Genomic DNA, 24238 nt, shown 5'->3' on the forward strand with positions numbered 1-24238 from the left:
GAATGTTAAGCGGACATCCTGATCTCCTCTCCTTTATTTTCTAGAGCCCCAAAGACTTACCAGTATCTCATATTCCCAAGTCAAATAAGCCACATATACTCGTTGTTGAGCGGCTCATGCACATCCTATTTGGTCAGTAATGAACAGTTACTATGTTAATTAATTCATCTAGGAGATAACTGTTCAACACCTACTCTTTGCTAGTGATTGAGGTATACAGAGGTGAACAAGATAGACCGTTCCTGCTCTCATGAGCTTGCTGTCCAATAGGTAAAGAATATGGGGTAATATAACTTAGGGTGATGTGAAATTATAGGGGACGCTGAAAACTGGATGAGGAATTCAGACTCGTTTTGGTAAGAAATTAACAGCTTGCTGGGATTTTTAAAGAGAAACAAATTCCCTTTAGAATCTATCAACGAATAATTATTGAGCATTATTTGCGAATCACTGAAAGGATACCAGGAGTATGTACAGTGCCTATTTTTATGACCTTAGGACCTAGCCAAAACAAGGCACGCACGCGCACACACACACACACACACACACACGGCATGTGGCAAGGGTCAAATACACAGTGCAGAGAAGCACCATAGGAACAGAAGAGGGGAAAGATCATTCAGTCCAATTCAACATATAGGAAGTGAGCACCTATTACATGTAAGATGCAGTGCTTGGAGCTGGGGATACAAACATGAATTAGTCCCTGATCATTAGGAGCTTATAACTTGCCTTAAATTCTTTGATACACTATCCCAGATCAGTACAGAAGAAATATTAAGAAGGTATTAATTTTGCTGGGGATGGGGAAGGGTGTTGACAGGGCTTCCTGGAAGGCATGAGCACACTTGGGCAGGGTAGCGACCATCTGGCACATAAGGTGAAGGGGGCATTGTAGGCAGAGGAACAGCTTGAACCAAGCCATAAAGATAGGAAACAGCTTAGTGAATGAGGGGCAGTACAGTGGTTCAGTAGGGAGTGGGGACAAATTGCAAAGGTGAAACCCGTGGTTGGGAGATGGGGCATGAGTGACATAGTTGTGTTTTAGAACTCATCTTGATGACGTGGATTGGGGAGGGGTGAAGCTGGAACCAGTTAGGATACTATTATAATATTCCAGATGAAAGACAAGGGGGATCTAAGGCTGTGACAGTTGGGTGGGGCTAAAGGGGACAGATGTGAGAGAGACATAGGGAATGCCATCCACAGGTGTGAAGGTGGTAGGGGAGCGCCAGAAGTTGAGTATGAGGAGCATGGGATAGGAATAAGCTCGTGGTGAAAGGTTACATGTCCATTTTGGGCCATCTAGAGTGTGAGGAGCCTGTATGACGTAGAACATCCAGTTCCAGCTGGAGCTAAGGAGTTTGGGACTGAAGATAAAGTTAGGGAGTCACCAACATGTAAGGGGTGCTTAAAATCATGGGAACAGAGTACCCCAGGGAAATAAGGTCTGGGTGGTCAGGGAAGGTTCTGGAACGAGTGCTAAAGGACTGGTAGGCTGGAATTCTATAGTGTTCAGGACACATGAAGCAAAGTAGGAGGGTTCATATAAGGAAATTAGGGAGCATATGAAACCAGGTCATGGGGCAACCTAGAATTGTGGCTAACAAATTTTTCCCCCTGAAACAATGAATTTCAAAAGAAGATAGTATGTTAGGGTGACTGATTTGGTAGTGGTGCTCAGAATAGATTGGAAGAGGGGCACCTGGGTGGCTCAGCTGGTTAAGTGTCCCACTCTTGGTTTTGGCTCAGGTCATGATCTCAAGGTTTGGGAGTTGGAGCCCTACATCGGGCTCTGTGCTGACAGTGCAGAGCCTGCTTGGGATTCTCTCTCTGCCCCTCCCCTGCTTTCTATCTCTCTCTCAAATACACTTAATAAAATAAAATGAAGACTAGATGGGAAGAGAGGCCAGAGGTGGACTGGTTTAGGTGGCATTTGTTGAATGCCATTTAGTAAGGTGATAGGCCTTGAATGCAGCAGAAATGGAAATGGGGGCAATAAATAAGAGAGTCACTTCAAAGACGGATCCACAGGCCGTGCCCAGAGGTTGTAGCAAGTGGGAGGCATTTTGCATCTCAGTGACTAGGATGCTGGGTTGTAGACAGGGCTGTAAGTCCGGGGATCGTGTCTTGTCCTATCATTGTATCCTTGGCACCTGATACATACCATGTGCTCAGTATTTCTTGAGTGGATAGATCAGTGGTGGTATTGATAGACACGGGGAGTCCTAAGAAACACTAGGTTTGGAAAGAAGGTGAGGAAGGCCGGTTTGAACAGGCAGGGCATTCCAAGTTGACACGTCCAACAGGTGACAGATATGTGAGGGGATGCACCTGGAGTTACAGATCACTTCAGCTCATCAAGTATTTAGAAACTGGGTACCACAGGAGGAATAAAGATGAGCAAGATGCCTTAAAGGCTACAGAAAGAGGCATAATAAGAATATGCAAATTAACATAATGAGGTAGAAAATGTTAAGGAAAAAGTGGTTATAGAGTGTTATACAGATTCAGGAAAAAGAGGAAAGATTGAGGGAAAAGCAGAAAAGTCTCCTTTGAAGGGGTGGCGTTTTGATGGGCAGAGGGAAGCAGGGATAGGGTAGAGGAGGAGGTCTGAGGACACGGTCCAGGCAGAGGGCCTTGAACCAGGGAACTCAAATGGGGTATGGCTGGGCAATGCCAGCTCACCAGGTTTAGTTCAAATGTGCAGGCTTTTTAGGAGACCCTGTATTATGCAGAAGAACTGCGTTGGGGTGGGGAGGATGAAAACGAGATCCCGATAGGAAGGTCTTTCCCCTCGAACATCAATACCCTTTGCCTTGGGTCCTCAGGCCTCTCCTTCCCTACAGCTGATGGGATCAAGAACTCCCTGTCTGCCATCCCGAAGGGCCCATTTACTAAAATATCCTTTGGTGAAGGAAGAGGAAGCATGCATTTTGCCTGTGGCTTCTTTCTTTAGCCTCTAGCCCTCGGGCCCAGCCCATACCACCTTGCCTGATTCCAAGAGCTTGTGGAAAGAGGCTCTGAAAACTCACTGTACTGGAGATTAGCCAGGGTGAGCGTTAAGAGGGCCGTCCCTTGAAAGAGCAACCCAAATAGTTTTTTCTTTATAGCCAGAAGATCTTCAGGGAGAACGGGGATGGGAGGGAGAAGAGTGAATGAAGTCATTTCAAAAATATTTATTTGCATATATTAATAGAAGATATTTCAGACATGCGAAATAGATGGCTGCTGTATTCTGAGTACATCCTGCATCCCTGAGAAACAAGTGTGCACACATTTTAGACTAAAATACAAATTCTACACTTCATGTATTGCTCAAAAGATCACAAAGGAGTGGATGTATACTTATGGCCATGAATAAGAGAAAGCTAGCTAGCTGGGTTTTGTAGTCCAGGCTTATTGTCTCTTTCGAGCTTGGGGAGCTTCATTGGTAAGTAAGCTAGGAGGCCCTGAACACACTGTTAATGTGGCATATTGTGGTTGGAATTTGGTTCCAGTGCAACGTGCAACTATTAGTTCTCCGATCACTTGAGCTTGTGCACTTGAGCCTAATATGGCCGAGAGGAGCCTTGAAGGTACCAGCAGGTGCCTGGTTTCAGGACATTGAGTACGGTTGTATATACATTGAGAATTTCTCCCATGAACAGATGAAATTCATAGAATACGTCAGGTTCACTTTTTATGAACACTTCTTGAGCGTTTGCTGTGTGCCAGGCACATGTATAGAGTTTTACATAGACCATCTTATTTCATCTTCCTAGCAATCCTGTAATGTAGGCATTTTTTTCCTCCCCATTTTACAGATGAGGAGACCAAGGCATAGAGAGATGACCTTAGTAGTAAGTAGTGGTTCTGAGGTTGGAACACTGGCAGAGCCCATGCGAAAAAAGTCTTAATCGTCAGACCAGATGGCCTGGTGCATTTGTGAAACGGCCTTGCATTAGAACTGGGAAGCACCTCCAGAACACGTATTTATCCTAATAACCTCACTGGTCATTCCACGTGTAGGCAATGCTGTGGAATCAAAGATTCAAATGACTTGGTATAAATTAGTTCACCTTTCAGTAGCTTCACAGTTTGAGAACCTTTGGAGGTTTGTCTCTTTTCCACTGAACACAGCAGACCTTTCAACTTAGGTTTATGCCAAATGTTCCCGATAATTAACAAAGCTGCTGAGGCCAATTCTAGGAAAAAATAACACTCTAGCATCCAACATGATGCAATGTGCACACTGGAGCCTTTGCTGTGGTTCTCATTACACAAAGCACCTTACTGACATCATAAAACCGCGGAGGGGCTCCTTCTAGTCACCAAAGGTGCAAAACCACCCTGGGCCAGGAGGTTGCCTCAGCTGAGAACAAAAGCCATGCAGACTTACCAGCTGGGCGAGTTGTTTCTTCTGCCCTCTAGCTGGCTTGCAGGCCAGGACTCCTGCTGTGTGTGTGCGAGCAGATGCAGTCCTTGGCACTCCCCTGGGAAACCCAGAGTTTTGGCTTTACACCCAGTCTAACAAGAAAGAATTTTTCCCCCTCCAAACCATTGCCAGGGAGATGAATTCTCATCAGCCCCACATCCGGAGTGGAATTTGGAAAACCTAGTTCAGAACTTTTGAAGAAGCTGCTACAGGGTATTTTAACAGCAAATCCTAAAATCTGAAAGGGCTGCTGCTTTCTGGGAAAGTGAAGCTCCAGAGACCCTTTAAAAAGTGTGTGTGTGTGTGTGTGTGTGTGTGTGTGTGTGTGTAACCCAAGTAATGGATGTCCATTGTAGGAAAATAAGAAAAGAGATAAAAATATAGCCCCTTCATGGAGTCCTATTTTGTACACTAAATCTTGTTTAATGGGGGAAGGGAGGCAAATTGAAGAGACCACCTGGACAAAAGTTGCTATAAACTTGTTTCACAACTAGAATGTTTAGGGGAGGTAACTTGTCCATACTTTTCTCCTTTATAAAATTGCTAATACAGTTAGCATTGAAGAAAATTAAACTGTGCACAGCCTTGCAGAAATAACATGGTTTCCAGATTTTCCTAAGATGGTGAGGCTTGTTTCTTGGTTCAAGGCTAGTGTACCTAGCCTCAATGCTGATCACGGCTAGAGTCAGCTGATACCTTTATCAAAATCTGTGTGCTTTTTTCCCAGACACCAAATGGATTGCTTCTGACCCCGAGTCCACTGCTATCCAGCATACATTTCTGGAGCAGCCTTAGTCCAGTTGCTCCTCTGAGTCCTGCCCGGTTGCAAGGGCCAAACACGCTGTTCCAGGTGAGCATTTAGAAATGAACTTGTACACACTAAACTTCTAAGGGATGTGTTTCCCCAGTAAATCCTGCATAGGTTACAGACCACTACCCTCCATGGTTAAAATGTGAAGTTTCCAAAGGGAGATGATGGGGCTGTAAAAGCCAGCCTTCAAAGGCAGACATTTTCACTGAGGCAGAAATAGCGTATTTGTGTCAGATATCCACAAATGGAACAATTAATTCTTGAAGTATTTGGATATCTTCACTGCCTATAAGAACTGGAAATTTATTCAGGAAAAGGGACAACTTTAAAACGATTTTATAGTAGCTCATACTTTAAAAAATTAACATATTGACATTACTTGAAATAAACTGACAAAAATAATGAAGAATTTCCATACTGTAATAGAAAAGTGATCTGTAGAATTCTGTGAATTGTCCTCAAGTTCTCCCTGTTCCATAAGAAAGGAACATCCAGGGCATTTGGTTAAAAACAATCTTAGCTGCTTTATCTTGCACAAGTCCTGTTACTAGGTAGGCACGTTTATTATTCATTCACACACTGCAATTATGCAGTAGCATTGCCTGCTATCGTGTGGTAATCAGTATTTCCTCTTTGAAAGACTCAAAGACTGTTTCTCACAGACCAAGATGTTATTACTAAGAGAATAGAATCCTAGGGATAGGAGCGAAGCAAAGCTGGGGGAAGTGAAAACACCCTCTCTCTAGCCTGTTGATCTCATCCACCCTAAATCCCATGCCTGCCCCCCCCCACCCCGAGTGGCTCACCCAAGATAGTTGTAGTTCTTTTCTCCCCTTGCACCTAGCACTGACCACTCTGTATTTATGATTGCCTGTTCGCCTGGCAATCTCCACTAGACTGTGGGCCCTCAGGAGGCTGCAACTGCATCGTGTTTCTTGTTTACTGCGGTGTGCCCCCTGTGTCGGGCACATCGCTGGGCACACAAATGATGCTTAGTAATTATCACTGACTAAATGAATGGATGTCTAAGAATTCACCAAGAAACTGGAGCACCTGATGGCTCAGTCTGTAGAGCATGTGGCTCTTGATCTCACAGTCGTGAGTTGGAGCCCCATGTTCAATGTAGAGATTATTTTAAAAAGAAAATAAGAATTGTCTAAGAATGTTGTTAAAAAATCAGGTCTCCATGCTTTTCTGAGTGGGTCATTTTGCTTGTCAAAGTTAATATTTACCTTCTCTGTGCCAGGGGCTATACATGCTGGGATTTAGGGTCTTGGAAGAAAGGTAGAGCTAAAGAGGTTTTGATTGCTATCTTGCTTCTCTGGTTTCCTAGGAAGGTTGAGGTAGGGACTGTATATCCCTAGAGTAATCAAGTTTCTCTTCAGGCCTGTCTTCTCATCACAAGAAATTGAGCTATGGCCATACACGGCCAACATGTTGATTCTTATCCATCTGAACTCAGGCAGGGAAACAAAAACTAGAAGCAGTGAGCAAAAAGCAGTGAGCAAGCGAAGTACTGGCAAAGTTTCAGATTAGTAATCTTTTGGTAGAGTTAAAAGACCTTACTTCCTGGTATTCAGGTTGGAGCAGCAGTCTTCTAGTATTCGAGTTCCTGATTAGAGCACAAGTTGTTTGGAGCATGTGTATGGTGAGCTCTGTGGGCCTGGGGACTGAAGTCCTACTCCAGTCCTACATCTAACAAGGCCTCCGTAGGGTTCACTAGATGTTTGTGAATAACGAATGGAATCTCCCTTCCTTCCTTACTGTACTGGTACAGGTACCACCTGACTGGTACAGGCCTTAGTGATCTCCTAAGGAATCCATGGAAAACTGTTAGTTGGGAGTTCTTTAGGATCCCTTGCCTTAGAATCTAAACCTTTTCCAGCCCATCACTCCTAACAGTGACAACTGTCCACGTCCGTAGTGTTTCTACACACTGTCAAGATAATAAGAACTCTGGGTGGATATACATATCCTCTTCTCTTCGGTCATGGAGAAACCAGTAGCTCTCAAAGTTAGTGTGCAACAGAATCAGCTTAAATGGGGTGTTAAAAACTTGTTGGGCCCCAACCCAAGAGTTTCTGATTCAGAACATCTCGGTTGGGGCCTGAAAATAACATCTTTCCGAGATCGCAGTGATGCTGCTGCTCTAGGAATCCACTTTGAGAACCACTGCAGACCAGTGGTTCCTAATTTACAATTAGAATTCTGCAGAAGAAACTGCTGCATTTAAAGACCACCTGCTTCAAAATTCTCATTTCACAAAATGTACCTCTCCTCTCACCAGAGCCATTCAAAACACAACTACAACCCAAACTACAAACACAAGGTCAGGATGAGGAATATAATCATTTTTAGATGGCTGGCAGGGCCTTGTGCCCTCTGTCATTAGGGTCCATAAAACTAAGGAAAAACAACTTTGTGCCCTTTAAAATATTATCACTCTTCCTATGATAAGAGCAGTTGTGATAGAAGTTGGAACCAGCAGTTTTTAAAACAGTAAGTAAAACGTAAGAATATTTGAAATTCAGATTATCAACAGTGTTCCTTTCAAACTAATAACTTTCTTTAAAAATAACAAACTTTTCACATATACTGTAAATGTGTTGGAGGAATAAAAGAAATACACTTGGGCTACAGTAAGCTTTAAATGATGCTGGCAAGTTTCCCGTTGTGATAATTAGAAAAGTAAGTCAGAATCCTTAGGGTAACAGTTGACAGAGTGGAAGAGTTTTTGCACAGAAGGTCCACTGGTATAATTATTGTGGCAAGTTCTAGCAGATACTGAAGAATTTAAAGGAAGGGGAGAGAAGATACTAGTTTTTCTGGAAGAGGTATATTTAAAAATAAAGTGATTCTGGTCTGAACAGTTTGGTATTTGGAACTTATCTATAGGATGTCTGTTCCACTTTCAAAACAGACTGATCAAATTTGGAATAGGTACAGTTAATATCTCAAAACAAGGCGGGGCTAATTAAGGTTTTCAATTAAGAAGGTTTTCTGTAATTTTTAATTCAACAGATCTAACCCAGAAGAGATTTGCAGTGCTGTGTTATCAGGGATTGTAGAGGATATACAATATGGGAATAGATATATAAACAAAACGTTGTAGGAACCCAACAGGGACTAATTTTCTAGCTGGGGACTAGATGGAGGCTCCAGGAAACAAGTGGCACCTGAGCTGGGAAGAAAGGACAGGATTTTGGGTGAGAGAAAAGCACCTTCTAGATAATTTGCATGATTTGACTATGCAGGTACACCGTCTGTTCAGGAAGGGACTGGGTGACTGGAAAAGCAGCTGTGGGCCTTGAATAGTATGCTCAGAGTTTTCCACCTTAATCTCTTAAGTAACCATGGGAGGCTTTCTTAGCTGGAGATAGTGTAATAAAAATCTCTATTTTAAATATTTCTTATAGTTTATTTTGAGAGAACGAGCATGAGTGGGGGAGGGGCAGAGAGAGAGGAAGAGAGCAAGAATCCCAAGCAGGCTCCACGCTGTCAGCATGGAACCCGATGTGGGGCTCGAACTCATGAACCATGAGATCATGACCGGAACCAAAGTCAGACACTTAACTGACTGAGCCACCTAGGTGCCCCTATATAATCTCTATTTTAGAAACATATTGCTGACAGCATTTGGAGAAAGGATTGAAGAGGGGGAAGGAAGAGATGAGAAAAATTTGTATTACTTCAAACACTGATGGGAAAATCATTTTTTAGATTATAGTGGAAATGGGAATATATTTAGAAGACATTCCAGAGGTAAAATGGAGAGGAAGACTTTTAGTTGGGTTTCAGGAGTAAGAAGTAGTGAAATTTAGGAAGAGACAAAGATTACTTTTGTATAAGAAGCTCACATTTTTTGAGGGCTACTGTATGTTAGACATTGTTTACAGTGCTTTTCGTGGCTTCTCATTTAATACAGTTGACCCTTGAACAATGTGGGGTTTAGGGGTGCTCACCCCCCCTTGCAGTTGAAAATCCATGTATAACTTCTGACTGTTCAAAAACATTAGCCTAATGTTGACCAGAAACCTTTCTGATAACAGCTGACACATACTTTGCATGTTCCATGTATTATATGCTGTATGTATTCTTATAAAAAAGTAAGCTAGGGAAAAGAAAATTGTAAGGAAAAGACATTTACAGTATTATGCTGTTTGTTGAAAAAATTTGCAAACCTGTGTTGTTCAAGAGTCAGCTGTACTCCCAGTAGTTCTTTTTGAAAACCTAAGGAAACTAAGGCCCAGAGATGTTGCTCAGTTTACCCAAGACTGCATGTTAATAAGCAGCAAAACCTGGATTCAAGTTTAGGGTCATGCTCCTATCACCACTCTGACTGACTTGAGTGAGCACAGAATTGCAGGCTATTGGGGAAGACGCACTGATGGGGACATCTAACTGATAGCAGGAAATGACTGTTGAGTCCAGTATGGGAGAAAGGCAGGCAGAGGGTAAAGTTTGGGGGAACGCTGCAACTTAAGAGAGTGGACGTGGGGAGTCAATAAAGATGAAACATGCCAGAAAAGCCAGGCAAGAGAAACTACAACTTGAGTACAGAAATAAAGGGAAGAGGGCAGAAATCAATAATATCTAGATTTAAACAGGAAGATTAACAAAACCAAAAGCTGACCAGTAAAATGGTCACAAACCAAAATGAGATAAGACTGCAAATAAGCTAAAGGAATGAAAATTCAAAACCTGCTCTTCTTCCAGGGTCTACGGTAAAATCAAGTCAGTGAGAATAGTAGTTAGGAGCATGGATCTTTTAAAAGAGTATAAGCTAGATGTTTAATAGATGTAATAACTCAGTTGAAATGGGTAAAATTCTACAAACAACTAAAATTCCAAAGTGTCAGAAAAGAAACAAATCCTTGAATATGCTAATGACCATTAAGGAAATTGAAATAGTATTTAAAGAGCACCCCCATATGCTCTGTGGGGATAACCAAACTTACCTTACAGGATCCTAGATATCAACTGAAGTGACAACCACTGATAAACTGCAAGGCACCAAATTATTGAAATAGTTTGAAAATTGGACAAATCTATAAGTATTTATTGTACAGTACTTCTACCTTGTGCTAGGTTTTGCAGTTTGATATTCAGTATTGAAATTTAGTATTAACTTATCTAGATGAAATAGCAATTAAACTAGAAGATAGCCGGGAGATCATTTTGACACCTATCATTCTGGACAATGAAAATCTAGTTATGCATAGTAATGTATTAAAGGGAGGCCTTTAATTATTCTTGTTCAGTTGGGAGTATAGTTGTGGTATTTCAGACCTGAAAGTTATCAAAGCCAGGTACCTTTATCCCATTTATCATCTTAGTTGCCAACAATACAAAAATTAACTTTTTAAGTATTGTTACCGTGAAGTAGGATATTGTCATTGTAATTAAAAAGAATACTTCCTCAGCCCCAAAATATATTCTTGCTTTCTAAGCCTTTTAAGGTAAAGTACTTATTTTTAATAGTTACTGAGAAGTATCTTTATAGTACTCCGGACAAACCATGGCCATTTTCAAAATACTATTAGAAGTTTTACATGTGAACCAGGTTGAGTGTGTTGTCTCTGGTTTTCAAAAACAATATTTAAAGCAAATCAGCATTCTGAGTAGCTTGGAACCTTTTAAAAGTATTAGAATATGCTTCAGCAACATATATATATATATATATATATTTTTTTTTTTTCTAGTGGCCTAGGTATTTAATAATTAGGGAGATTTTCTGGGCCCTATTCTTTGCTCTGTGTAACCGTGATCTCATTCTGTAAAATAATTTGCAACTGACCGGTCTCCCAGGGGTGATCCACCACGGTCTGTCTAGGAATGTAAAGAACTCAGGTTCTTCCCAATGGGTCTGCAATAATTATTTTAAAACTCTTTTGTTCCCTACAGTTTCCAACACTGCTTAATGGCCACATGCCAGTGCCAATCCCCAGTCTGGATAGAGCTGCTTCTCCAGTACTGCTTTCTTCGAACTCTCAGAAATCCTGATGACATCTGACCACAATTAAAGACTTATTAACTGATGAGACAAATTTGTCCCCCTGGGCTAGTTTACCTGTGTCATGAGAAGGACATTGTGAAACCCTCTGTTAATTTGGTTTGCACTTTTCATAACATGGATGGTCTAGATTTATGTTAGCATTTTTAAAACTTTTTTTTTTATATTCAAGTATATATGAAGATCTGTTTGGCATTAAGTGAATTTTAATGTTTTTGTTTTATATCTTCTTAGCTCTTAAGTGTTGAACACTGTTGACAGTGAAGAACTTTTCTTAATGGTTTTCAGTATAACTAATAAGGATGTGAAGCTTTTTTTCTCTTTAATTCCGCATATGCTCAACTATGCTTATAGACACTATAACCAGCTGTGCCTTCCTTTGCATTTAGTTTTATGTAAATGATTTATATATTTTTTAGTATTAAGAGAAAATGTTTGAAAGACAAAAATTAGTATCAAACAGCTCTCTAGTAGAATTTCATTATTTTCCACAAGTAGGCAACATGAAAGCATATTCATATTTTTCCTTTTCGCTTTCAATTGTATAAGAATTGCCTTAGAACCTCTTTTGAACTGAAATTCAGTAAATGTCCAAGTTAATGTTTTTATAAAATAAACTAAGCCATATTTAGAAAATAAACATTCATAAAAGAAAATGTTCTAAAGTGCATTTTTTAAAAAATGAACTTTGAAAGGCTAGCCACCTAGCTGTTTACAATCTTTTAGACTCCTCCCAAGCATAAACCGGAGATGGAAATCTACATCAAGTTCACTCTACCCATGCCCTTGAAATATCTATGTAAGCATGTTCTTATTTCAAAAAATCAGCTGTGGTTCTCCCAGTTTCCCTAGAGAATCACACCCCTGATGTATTTCCTGTACCATTATGAGTTAGGGTAAACCCCTACAACCATAATTAACATTTAAAATACCTATGCTTTGGAAGAGGCTCACAGACAACAATTTTAGAACACCAAGTATCTTCATGTGTATAGGCATAGCCTTGCCTGTGAAACTGAGAGGTAGGATACATTGCTTTATGTATTACTAAGTTTATGGGGAGAATGAAGGAAACTGGATACAAGAAATATAAAATTCTTCAGGAACCTCATCATTATGGAACTGAATTAGTAACAATTTGGAGCACTCAGCAGTTAACTCTCTTGTGTAGCACAGTTTAGAGCAGTGATAACAAATATCAGGCACCACTCTAAGGCACTGTTCTGTACACGAGGTAGGAAAATTCTAATGTGGAGAGAACTGGAAAGTGTCCCGCACTTTCGATTCAAGATCAGATTATCATCCTGAACTGTTAAGTAACCAGTCTGAAATATGGCTAAATAAATGACTCCAAAGTAGGTGTTAAGTGGCAAGGATTATGAAAAAGCATAAAAAATCTTGTAAAAACACAAACATTTCTGCAATTTTCTAAAAATCTTGAGATTTTTCAATTGGAATTAAGCATCTCTGTACATCTCCAATATACAACTCTGGATATAAATTCCAAAATCCACAGACACTACTGTCACTCCCTCATAGGCTGAGGAAAATTCTGTACTAAAATAAAAGAGCTGGTCTGGGGAACTGAGATGTACCCAACATGAAATGCTACAGGTAGAGGGGGCCTTTGAGAATGCTTCTCACCACTGTTTCCACATAAGGCAATTACACAAACAACTGGGAGCTGCCTGAGGCCACACAGCTCATTAAAGATAGAACAGTGACTAGTGCTCAGTCCAGTTATGCTTTTCCACTCCTGGCTGTAACTAACTACTGGCCCCAAGCTGTATGTTAGAACATTAAAAAAAATTCATCGGATAAGTGAAGAACATACCTCAAATGGAAGATTCTTACAGAGAAAGTTAATCAATGTACAAAAACTTCAACCAAAAATATTTTTAAGTGTATATGCTGATTGGAAATATTCAAATGACTATAAACCCAATTCCTATATTTCCTTCCTTGAAATACTATGGACTCTAGCTGTTTATTAGAAACGGAAAAACACCATAATTTTTATGGATCAGAAAACTATGACACAAATAGAGAATTGGAGGTATTGAAATGTAACTCTTATAGCTCTGCCTCATTCTGTGTGTGTGTGTGTGTGTGTGTGTGTGTGTGTGTTTTAACAGTTATTTTAGTCAGAGAACAGATTTCAAAGAACGTATTAAATAACTTTTTCCTTTTTATTGTCTGCTTGATCAGTGTTAAACTACTACTATAGCTAAGGTTTTATAGAACTATAACCTAAATGTTGGTCTCTTTGTACACACCTTTTCTATGAGTGCATTCACTTTCATATATGTATCAATTTTACTATTATTTTTGTTTAATAAATACTTTGTGATAAAAGGTGCAAGGAGGCAAGTGGGTTGGTTTACTTCCATTTACTTGGAACGATCCAAATTTTGCTTTTATATATGGGTAAGAGCTGAAAAATAAGTCTTGGCCTCTAGCCTCAAATATGATACATCAAAACATGCTATTGTATATATAATCTGCTTCAAAGAGATATTTAATGAAACAATTATTGAGGTTGAACTGGTGAGGGTTGGGGAGGAGAATGGGTTTGAAAAGTGGTCCCTCATCTTTTAAATCTTAAGGTTTACCAATCATTCTACATTGAAAGATAGGGTAGGTGATGAGGAAGGGAAAAAAAACAAATGATCATTTCTTTTAGTTGCAACTAATATCATACTCAATGGTAACTGAAAGTGTTTTCCCCTAACATAAAGAACAAGGATACTCTCTGTTGCCAATTCTACTTCAACACAGTACCGAAAGTCCTAACCAAAGTTAATTAGGCAAGAAAAATAAATCCAAATTATACAGGATCTCTATTCATAGAAGACATCGTCTTACATGTAGAAAACCTTAAAGAACCCACAAAAAAAAGTTAATAACGTCAGCAAAATTATGGGACACAAAATCAACAAAACAAAAATCATTTGTATTTCTACACACTAGCAAATGAAAAATTCAGAAAATAATTCTGTCTACAATAACATCAAAAAGAATAGCATACTTAGGAATAAAATTCATCAAGGAGGCACAAGACTTATATACTGAAAAACTACAAAACATTGCTAAAAGAAATTAAAGACATCCTGCATTTATGGACTGAAAGATTTAATATTAAGATCACAGAACTCCCAAATTAATCTAGAGTCAATCAATGCAATTCCTGTCACAATCCCAATGGCGTATTTCCTCAGAAATAGAAAAATCCCATCCTAAAATTTATATGGAATTTCAAGGGACCCCGAATAGCCAAAACAACCTTGAAAAAAAAACAAAGTTGGGGGACTCACTTCTTGATTTCAAAATTTACAAAGCTACAATCAGTCAAAACACTGGTACTGGCCAAAAGAGATACAGACCAGTAAAACAGAATAAACTCTCACATTTATGGCCAACTGACTTAACAAGGGTACCAAAACCATTTAATGGGAAAAGGATAGTCTTTTTAACAAACAGTGCAGGGAAAACTAGACATTCACATGCAAAAGAATGAAGTTAGATCCAAACTTCACACTACATACAAAAATTAACTCAAAGCCCTAAATGTAAGCATTAAAACTATAAGAATATTAAAACAGAGGAAAATATTCATGATCTTAAATTTGGCAGTAGCGTCTTACATATATCACTAAGAGCAGAAAAAGAAAAAAAAAAAAAAAGATACACTGAACTTCTTTAAAATGAGAAGTCCTGGGATTCCTGGGTAGCTCTGTCAGTTTAGCATCTGACTCTTGATTTCAGCTCAGGTCATGATCTCATGCTTTGTGGGTTCAAGCCCTGCATCGAGCTCTGCACTGACGAGAAACCTGCTTGGGACTCTCTCTGCCCCTCCCCCACGTGCTTGTGCGAGTACATTCTCTTTCAAAAATGAACTCTAAAAAAAATAAAAAGTCTTGTGTACCAAAAGGATGCTTTCAAGAAAGTAAAAAAACCCACAGCACAGAAGAAAATAACTGCTAATCGTATCTCTAATGAGTCTAATGTCTAGAATATATAAAGAACTACACAGCTTTATGACCCAACTCACCACCATCAACAACACAATTTCAAAATGGGTAATAGACTTGAATAGAGTTTTCTCCAAAGCAAATATACAAATGGCCAATAAGGACATGAAGAGATGCGCAACATCCTTACTCGTTCAGGAAATGCAAATCAAAAAAGCACAATAAGATACCAAGTCATACGTACTATAATGAATATAATAATTTGTTTAAAAAAGGAACAGAAGTGTTGGTAAAAATGAGCAATTAGAACTCTTATATATTACTATTAGGAATGTAAAATGGTACAGTCATCATGGAAAATTGTTTGATGGTTCCTCAAAAAGGTAAATATAGATTATGCATGACCCAACAATTCCACACCTAGGTATTTAAGCTCAAAGAAATGAAAACAAGGACCCAAACATATGCTGGTACACCCATACTCAGGACAGCATTATTCAGAAAAGCCAAAAAAATGGGGAAAAGTCAGTGTGAAATCAACAGATGAATGTTTAAACAAAATGCTGCATATTCACAGAATATTATTCAGATATGAAGAGAAATAACATTGTGATACATGGTACAACATGGATAAAACTTGAAAACATCATCTTAAGTGAATGAAATATGACACAAAAGGGTGAATGTGGTATAACTCAATGTATATGAAATATCTACAAAGGCAAATTCAGACACAAAAAGTACAGGCATACCATGGGTGGAAAGGCATGTAACTCTTGATCTCAGGGTTGTGTGAGCCCCATGTTGAGTGCAGAGATTACTTAAGTAAATAAATAAAAAAGAAAAGTACAGGCATACCTTGGAGATACTGCAAGTTCAGTTCCAGTCTGTTGTAATAAAGCAAATACCATAATAAAGTGCATCAAGTGAATTTTTTGGTTTCCCAGTACATATAAAAATTATGTTTAGGGGCACCTGGGGGGCTCAGTTAAGCCTCTGACTCTTGATTTTGGCTCAGGTCATGATCCCATGGCTCATGAATTTGAGCCCCGCATCGGGCTCTGCATCATCAGTGCAGATTCTCTCTCTCTCTCTCCCCCCCTTCTCTCTCTGCCCCCTCCCCTGCTTGCGCGCTATCTCACTCTCTCAAAATAAACTTAAAAAAAAATTATGTTTATGCTATACTGTAGTCTATTAAGTTGTACAATAGCATTATGTCTAAAAAAACAGTGTGCATAGACTTTTGTTAAAAAATACTTTATTGCTAAAAAACTGCTAACCAGCATCTGAGTGAACTTTCAGTGTGTCATAGTCATTTCACCAGTGGCGGGTCCTGCCCGAATGTTGATGGCTCCTGACTGATCAGGGTGGTGGTTGCTAAAGGCGGGGGGGAGACTGTGTTGACTTTTTTTTTTTTAAATTTTTATTTATTTTTGAGAGAGAGAGAGAGAGAGAGAGAGAGAGAGAGAGAGACAGACCGTGAGTAGGGGAGGGGCAGAGAGAGAGGGAGACACAGAATGTGAAGCAGGCTCCAGGCTCCGAGCTGTCAGCACAGAGCCCGATGCAGGGCTTGAACTCACGGACTGTGAGATCATGACCTGACCTGAAGTCGGACACTTAACCGACTGTGCCATCCAGGTGCCCCCCTCCCTGCCCTTCTTTTAGACTGTAGCGATTTCTTAAAATAAGACAACAACAGAGTCTACTGAAACAATGGGGTCTCTTCCTTTCATGTCGTTTGATAGAATTTTACCCACAGAACTTCTGTCAAAGCTGGAGTCATCTTAAACCCTGATACTGTTTTATCAACTAAGTTTATGTGATATTCTAAATCTTTCGGTGTCATTTCAACAATCCTCACAGCATCTTCACTAGGAGTATATTCCATCTCAAGAAATCGCTTCCTTTGTTCATCCACAAGAAGTAACTTCCCATCATTAAAATTTTATCATGAAACTGCAGCAATTCAGTCACATCTTCAGGCTCCATTTCTAATTCTAGTTGTCTTGCTATTTCCACATTTGCAGCTGCCTCCTCCACTGAAGTTTTGGAATCAGCTTCTGCCAAACTCCTGTTGATATTTTGACCCCTCCCATGAATCACACACATGTTCTTAATGACACCTAGAATGGTGAATCTTTTCTAGAAGGTTTTCCATTTATTTTGGCCAAATCCATCAGAATCACTATCTATGGCAGCCTTACAAAATGTATTTTTAAGGAGTATGACCTGAAAGTCCAAATTACTCCTTGATCCATGGGCTGCAGAATTGATGTTAAGAGGCAAGAAAACAAGATTCACCTTGGTTGTATATCTCCATCAGAGCCCTTGGGCGACCAGGTGCATTTTCAATGAACAATAATATCTTGAAAAATTTTTTTCTAAACAGGCTTAAAATATTCAGATCATGCTGTAAACAGATATGATGTCATCCAGGCTCTGTTGTTCCACTGACAGAACATAGGGAGAACAGATTTAGCCTAATTCTTAAGGGCCCTATGGTTTTCAGTATGGTCAATGAGCACGGCTTCAACTTAAAGTCATCAGCTGCATTAGTCTCTAATAAGAGAGTCAACCTATCTTTTGAAGCTTTGAAGCCAAGCACTACTACTTGTCCTTTTTAGCCAGGAGAGTCCTAGATGGCATCTTCTTCCAAGAGAAGGCTGCTGTGCCTACATTGAAAATCTGTTTAACATAGCCACCCCCATTAATTACCTTGCTAGCTCTTTTGGATAACTTGCTGCCACTTCTACATCAGCACCTGCTGCTTCATCTTGCACTTGTACGTTATGGAGACAGCTTCTTTTCTTAAACCTCATGAACCAACCTCCCTTAGCTTCAAATTGTTCTTCTGCAGCTTCTTCACCTTTTTCAGCCTTCACAGAATTGAAGAGAGTTAGGACTTTGCTCTGGATTAAGCTTTGGTTTGAGGGAATGCCGTGGCTGATTTGATCTTCTACCCAGACCAATAAAACTTTCTCCATATCAGCAATAAGGCTGTTTCACTTTCTCATCATTTATGCGTTCACTGGAGTAGTTCTATTAATGTCCTTCAAGAGCTGTTCCTTTGCATTCACAACTTGGCTAACTGGACCAAGAGGCCTAGCTTTCAGCCTATGTTGGCTTTTGACATGCCTTCCTGATTAAGCTTAAATCATTTCAAAGCTTTTGATTTAAACTCAGAAATGTGTGACTCTTCTTTCACTTGAACACTTAGAGGCCACTGTAGGGTAATTAATTGTCCTAATTCCTGTACTGTTGTGTCTCAGGGAATAGGGAAGCCTGAGGAGAGGGAGAAAGATGGGGGAACAGCCTGTTGGTGGAGCAGTTGGAACACACAACATTTATCATTTATTAAGTTCACTGTCTTACATGGGTGTGATTTGTGACACCCCAAAACAATTACAATGATAATATCAAGGATCACTAATCACAAATCACCATAATAAATATAATAATAAAACTTGAAATATTACAAGAATTACCAAATGTAGCACAGAGACATGGGGTGAGCAAATGCAGTTGGAAAAATGGCGCCCACAGACTTGCTCAATGCAGGGTTACGACAAACCTTCAATTCATTAAAAAAACACAGTATCTGCAAAGCGCAATAAAGTGCAGTGCAGTAAAATGAGTTATGCCTACACATTAAAGGTTACGGGGGGCTGTGGGGAGGGGGAAATGGGGTGGTTGCTCTTAATGGGTATAGAATTTCTATTTGGAGAGATGAAAAATTATGGAAAAAGACAGTGTAAATGCTGTACAATACTCTAATCAATGCCACCAAATTGTATACTTACAATGGGTAAAAAAAATGGCAAGATAAACCAGCCTCAACCTCACGAATTGTCCTGGGCCCAAACGACAAATTATTATAACATGTTAACAAGTAGTCTTTCAAATATAATAAAGCACCAGATAGAATGGAACGACTTCTACACACCTAGAGTGACATATTCAATGTGTGTTAATAGCATCATTTGGAAGGAAAACAAAAACACATCCTCTCTTACCTTTAAAACCATGTCAGTTTAAGATGAATCATAAGTGTTCAAGGTTCAAAATCTCTACATTTCAATTCTCTTCATTGCAAAGTTTTCAGGATCTGAATGGTGATGCTCAAGTATCAAAAAAAAATACCAAATTCCTTAATAAAATGAAGAAACATCCCTAGGACTTCCTAGGAAGAAGAATTTTATATAACTACTGGATATATTTTTTCATGTTTTATCTGCAAGAATATCAAACTTATGGATAAATATATAAAATTTGCAAAACATTTTTGTAACCTATAAAATGAAAAATGTGACTTTATAATTGAAGAGTGCTATCCTATAAAATTATGGTAGAGATTACTAAATGAACGGCCAGCACAAATATAAATTAAATATCATTACTGACACAGTGAGACTTCATTCTCTTAAAAATGAAACCCATAAAGGAAAATGATCCCGTTCTGCACAGCCTTCTTCCCCCAGAAAGAACGGTGACTCAACAAAACCACATTTTAACAACATGAAGATCTTGTTATTATAAATTTCAAAACAAAATGGAGGAATTTCCACATAATATTTATAACCTTCAAAGTACAATATTAATACATGTCTGTCAGTTAGAAATAACAGCAGTTTGTTAGGCTACAGGGTTTAACATAAAACCAATTTACAAATGTGAAAAGCAGTAGTGGTCCAATATTCACCATTACACATGAATCTGTTTCTTCCAGAAAATTTTTTTTAAAAATTAAAATTTCTGTCTCATGAAATATTAAAATAACACCCAAACATGCCACAATCACTATTCACAAATAAAGTTAAAATGAAATATACAAAAATTCACTTAATACTGTTAAATAACAATAAACTACAAGATTTCCTGAACAGAAATGGTAGGACCCCTGAATGTTTTACAGTGAATATCAGGAAAAAAATTAAGTTATGATTATTTTCATGATATATAAGCCAAAAATTTACATGACCATTTCAAAATATACCAATTAAGATTTGTAGTTTGTAAGATGCACTAAACAAATAGTCCTTAAAAGTTAACACAAATGCTTAAAACACTTACCAACACCAAGGCGTGTTTATGATGTTCAAAGAGATGCATAATTGAAACTGTAATATTTACTATCTCTGATAAACACATTAATACCTACAATGCTTTAAAACAATCCTCAGTTCTCCTTTCTGTCATTTGTATTTATCATGGCTCATTTCAAAGACATATTACAGCTTTTAGCTGATTCCAAGTGAATGTTATTAAAACACACGCATATAGACAGCCCCCAAATGAAATAAATGGCTCCCCCCAAAAGTATCATCCTTTCTAATAAAAGAACTGTATTTAAAATGAAAACAAGACCTCACATATTTCACTGGACTTGTATGGTTTAGTTTTAACTAAATTAAAGCACAATGTAAAATAGGTAAGTGTATTAGTATACACATATCCAATAATATGCAGTAAATATTTCTAAAATGAGGCAAGGTAAAAATAAATAATTTTGGTGCTTTAAATTACTGGTATCTAATGTGAGATCCCCATGTCAGGTATTCACTTGCTTGAATCAACCTCTGCATCACATGCTTTCCTAAACATGATGTACTCATCAATTTTTTAGCTACTCTATTTGCTGATGTTCAATGAAAGATTATACAGCATGAACTTAGAGTGTTCAAGATGGCTCACTTATTTTACTGTTAAGCAAAGCTAAACTTACATTCCAGGAAACACTGCAGTTTAATTTTAAAAACAAACAAGAAATGCAGCAGTAAAACAATTCATGGGGAGAAACAGATGCATTCACATCTAATAAAGCCACTGCAACTTCTTCAGGCATTTAACTGTTGTGTTAAATAAACAGACAGTAGTTATTTAGCAGCAATGATTCCGCAATAAATAATGCACTGTGTTTCTCAGTCCTGCACAAAAATTGCAGCTACAGTTACATCAATAGCTGTAACCTACTGGCTCTAATGGCAGAGAAGACCTTAAAACCAACTGTACAAAAAAATTGTCACACTGTGACAACAAATATAAAAACAATCTGTAGGTCTGAAATAAAAAGACTCCACTGTGAAGAGGACAGTGTAGACAAACGGAGATTCCAAGTCCACCAAAAGAAATAATTGCCTTCAGATCTGAGTCCTTGATTGATAAGAAAGGCTGGGGGCTGGGCTTGAAACCATGTTATCAGACTTAAAAGAGCATGCTCTGTCTTCTGTTCTTCCCATGTCCTAAAATATAAAGTCATTTTATGAGGCAGTTCAAGGTTCAGTTTTATCCCACATACAGTATTTGGTGACTCTAGGAAGCTAATGTTCCCACCAGCAAAAACTAATCTTCCACGTAAGAGTGATCAGCACTGTCTGAAATGACCCTTTTGTTGATGGGGTCAGTCTACAGCTTCTATGCTTCGAAGTGATGAACCTGATGACTAGGGAAGCATAAGATGTGTCTTCTGCCTCAGGTACCAGGAATGGCGTGTGCAGTGATCAAGCCAGGCCACTTGTAAAAGGTCTTTGTGCCATCTGCAGCTTTCAGGATCCCTGACTTGACTGAGTCAGATTTCTCTCTGAAGAATTACTGAGCTGCCCACATCATACAGAAAAGTGAGTACGTGCAATGCTAAACATACAGTTGTGGAATGCACTGTACATTGGTTTTTACATCAATAATTTTACTGATCAATTTATAAACCAAAAACTTAGTTCCACGCAAAATTTCATGATCGACACGTGAAATGGTTTATGACAAACACACCTGTCTCTGGATAAGAAGAATTTCGAAAACCCGGGTCCTTTTGCAACTGAATCTCTTTCAAACTGAATATTGATACACCTAAAATGCACAGACAAAAACTATCAGGTAAAGGTCTGACATTATTAAAACAAATATAATCCAATTATCGACAGAATTGTTTAAAAATGTATACTGATTCAACATGAAACATTTATGCTACATTCACAAGGTTACAGCCTTGAACTATTTTTCCCCTTTGTCCCAATGTTTTGAGTAGAAAACCAAACAAAATAATCTCCCCTCAGAACTTTTCCCCCACAATTCTGCTCTGAGTCACACTTCCACTATATGTTTCTCTTCGAGTATGTACATACAGAGAATATACACTGTCTATTTCTAGGACCTACTGGGGTTGGGGAGACCTAATCAAAAGGCATTACTTGGTTTTTATTCTCTCTGCCTTTACCTGTCTTCTTATGATGGCATGAAGGTATCAGGGCCTCAGACTATCTTCAGATTTTCAGAGAAAAATAAGAAATAGGTTTGCATAACCATAATTGCCTACCTCAAATTGCCAACCATAATTGCCTGATATTAACAATGAAATGTAAATATCATCTTAAAAACACTTGTAATTCTCTTTTCATTTCCAATCTTTCTTTTTCCAATCTCTTTCTCATTTCCAATCTCTGCCAGAGAGGTAGTCTTTCATTAAAAAATATCCAGTAAGCTCTAAGTTAAAAGTCTTAAGGATTCTTGATTCCGAACAGCAAATCTCAGTTCCTAAATATTCTAATTCTCCATTCACCTTACTCAGTTTTAAAGCAAAATGTTGAGGTAATTTTTAAAAAGGATCTTATAAGTAAGATGAAGCAGTCACCTCAGGCATGAGAAATCAGCTCTTTTAGTGACTAACAATATGCTCACCACTGTCACGAGGATAGTAAAGTTAGTGACCACAGCAAAGAAAAATCACCTTTATATCTTGAAAACGAAATCTACTTTCACAAGGAAACAATCGTATGTTTTGGTTGTGCTCCATTACTCTTTGCCTGAAATCCATTTTTAGAAACTCTGAATCAGAGAAATCTAGATTGGGCCTAATGACAATGTCTATCATCAGATGGCATTTTCAATTTAAGTCCAGTAAGATTAATAACCCATGTCTAAGTACTATTGATTTGTTACAAAGCAGTGGCAATGTGCTCAGTGTTAAAAGAAATAAATTAAAACATAGGCAAAGAGGACACACAATTCCCTTCAAGGAATTCTGATGTACTTACAAAAAGAGTTAAAATTTTAGGCTTAAAAACCAACAATCTCTTCCCAAACCCCTAATTTACCACCCAGTCTCCTACCCTGGACAAATGAAAATGAGAGGAGGGGACTTTAGAATTTCTCTTACTTTCAGGTAAAGTATGTATTCTTGGTCCCAGACTTCGAAAGTACACATGCTTCATGGCCTCTTCTGCTGAAACCCGTTTCTTAGATTCGTACTGAGAAAAAGCGAAGAACTGCTTCATTAACTTTTTCTCTAAACATCATGAGGGGAGGTAGATTAGCATGTAGAGCTAATAAGATGATTTAATACAATGACTGTTTTTTAAGAACCAACTTGGATTACACCAGATATACTCTAATGTGAGTACTACTGCCATTATGTAGTAATGACTTTATCTAGTTCCAAATTTCCAAGATGAAGTTAAATCTTCACTTTTATAAAAACTTAGACTTCCCGTATTTTCTTAAGTGATGAAAAATTAAAATACCTGACCTTTGGTGTTACTTTTCCTCATGAACACCGAAGTATCACTGGAAATATACCCAATACTTTTATGAAAGATATTATTAAATTACCTACTGGATACCCATTTCCCTTTGTTCCTTGATGAGATAACATAAATTTGTATAAGGTGTCCATGTTTCCAAGTCCAACAGACCAACATGAACCATGACTATTCTAAGTTTAGGCTAATTATGATAATCTTGCTCCCCAATTCCCACCCTGTCTTACAATTAATGTTCTGGCCAACGAGACTTATGAAGAAGCCTTACAAGGGTTTCTGGAAAAGCCTTTGCTTTCCAGATACAAGAGGACTATTATGACTGACACCCTTATCCTCTCTCTTCTTCCTGCTCTGAATAGAAGATATGAATGGTATTTGTAGGTGCAGCAGCCTGTAAGGCAGTAAGTATAAGGAAAAGAAAGAGAACATAAATTACAGACAACATGCCCTTGACATAGTTTTGGTGCCAGAAGGTGACAACCTCAGACCATTCTA

The 24238-nt window shown here is 38.5% G+C and overlaps 2 protein-coding genes across 10 annotated transcripts in view; one reads left to right on the plus strand and one right to left on the minus strand.

Annotated features, from left to right (window-relative positions):
- Positions 1-13603, plus strand: part of ELK3 (ETS transcription factor ELK3) — a 66976-nt gene extending 53373 nt beyond the window's left edge. For 2 of the 3 annotated variants that reach the window (XM_023257338.2, XR_006600981.1), the window contains exons 4-5: positions 5145-5267; positions 11133-13603. In XM_023257338.2, the coding sequence (XP_023113106.1) occupies positions 5145-5267; positions 11133-11231 (222 nt within the window). In that variant the 3' untranslated portion in view covers positions 11232-13603. The remainder of the gene's footprint in view (positions 1-5144; positions 5268-11132) is intronic. The other variant, XM_023257339.2, reaches the window with a different exon arrangement.
- A 6114-nt stretch (positions 13604-19717) lies between these two features.
- CDK17 (cyclin dependent kinase 17) overlaps positions 19718-24238 on the minus strand; it is a 110674-nt gene continuing 106153 nt past the window's right edge. For 6 of the 7 annotated variants that reach the window (XM_023257340.2, XM_023257341.2, XM_023257342.2 and 3 more), the window contains 3 exons: positions 23362-23452; positions 21978-22055; positions 19718-21451 (listed from right to left, as the gene is read on the minus strand). In XM_023257340.2, the coding sequence (XP_023113108.1) occupies positions 21414-21451; positions 21978-22055; positions 23362-23452 (207 nt within the window). In that variant the 3' untranslated portion in view covers positions 19718-21413. Of the gene's footprint in view, positions 21806-21977; positions 22056-23361; positions 23453-24238 lie in introns of all 7 variants that reach the window. The other variant, XM_045062189.1, reaches the window with a different exon arrangement.

Source organism: Felis catus, chromosome B4, assembly GCF_018350175.1.
Source record: "Felis catus isolate Fca126 chromosome B4, F.catus_Fca126_mat1.0, whole genome shotgun sequence".
In the NCBI taxonomy this organism is placed as follows: Eukaryota; Metazoa; Chordata; class Mammalia; order Carnivora; family Felidae; genus Felis; species Felis catus.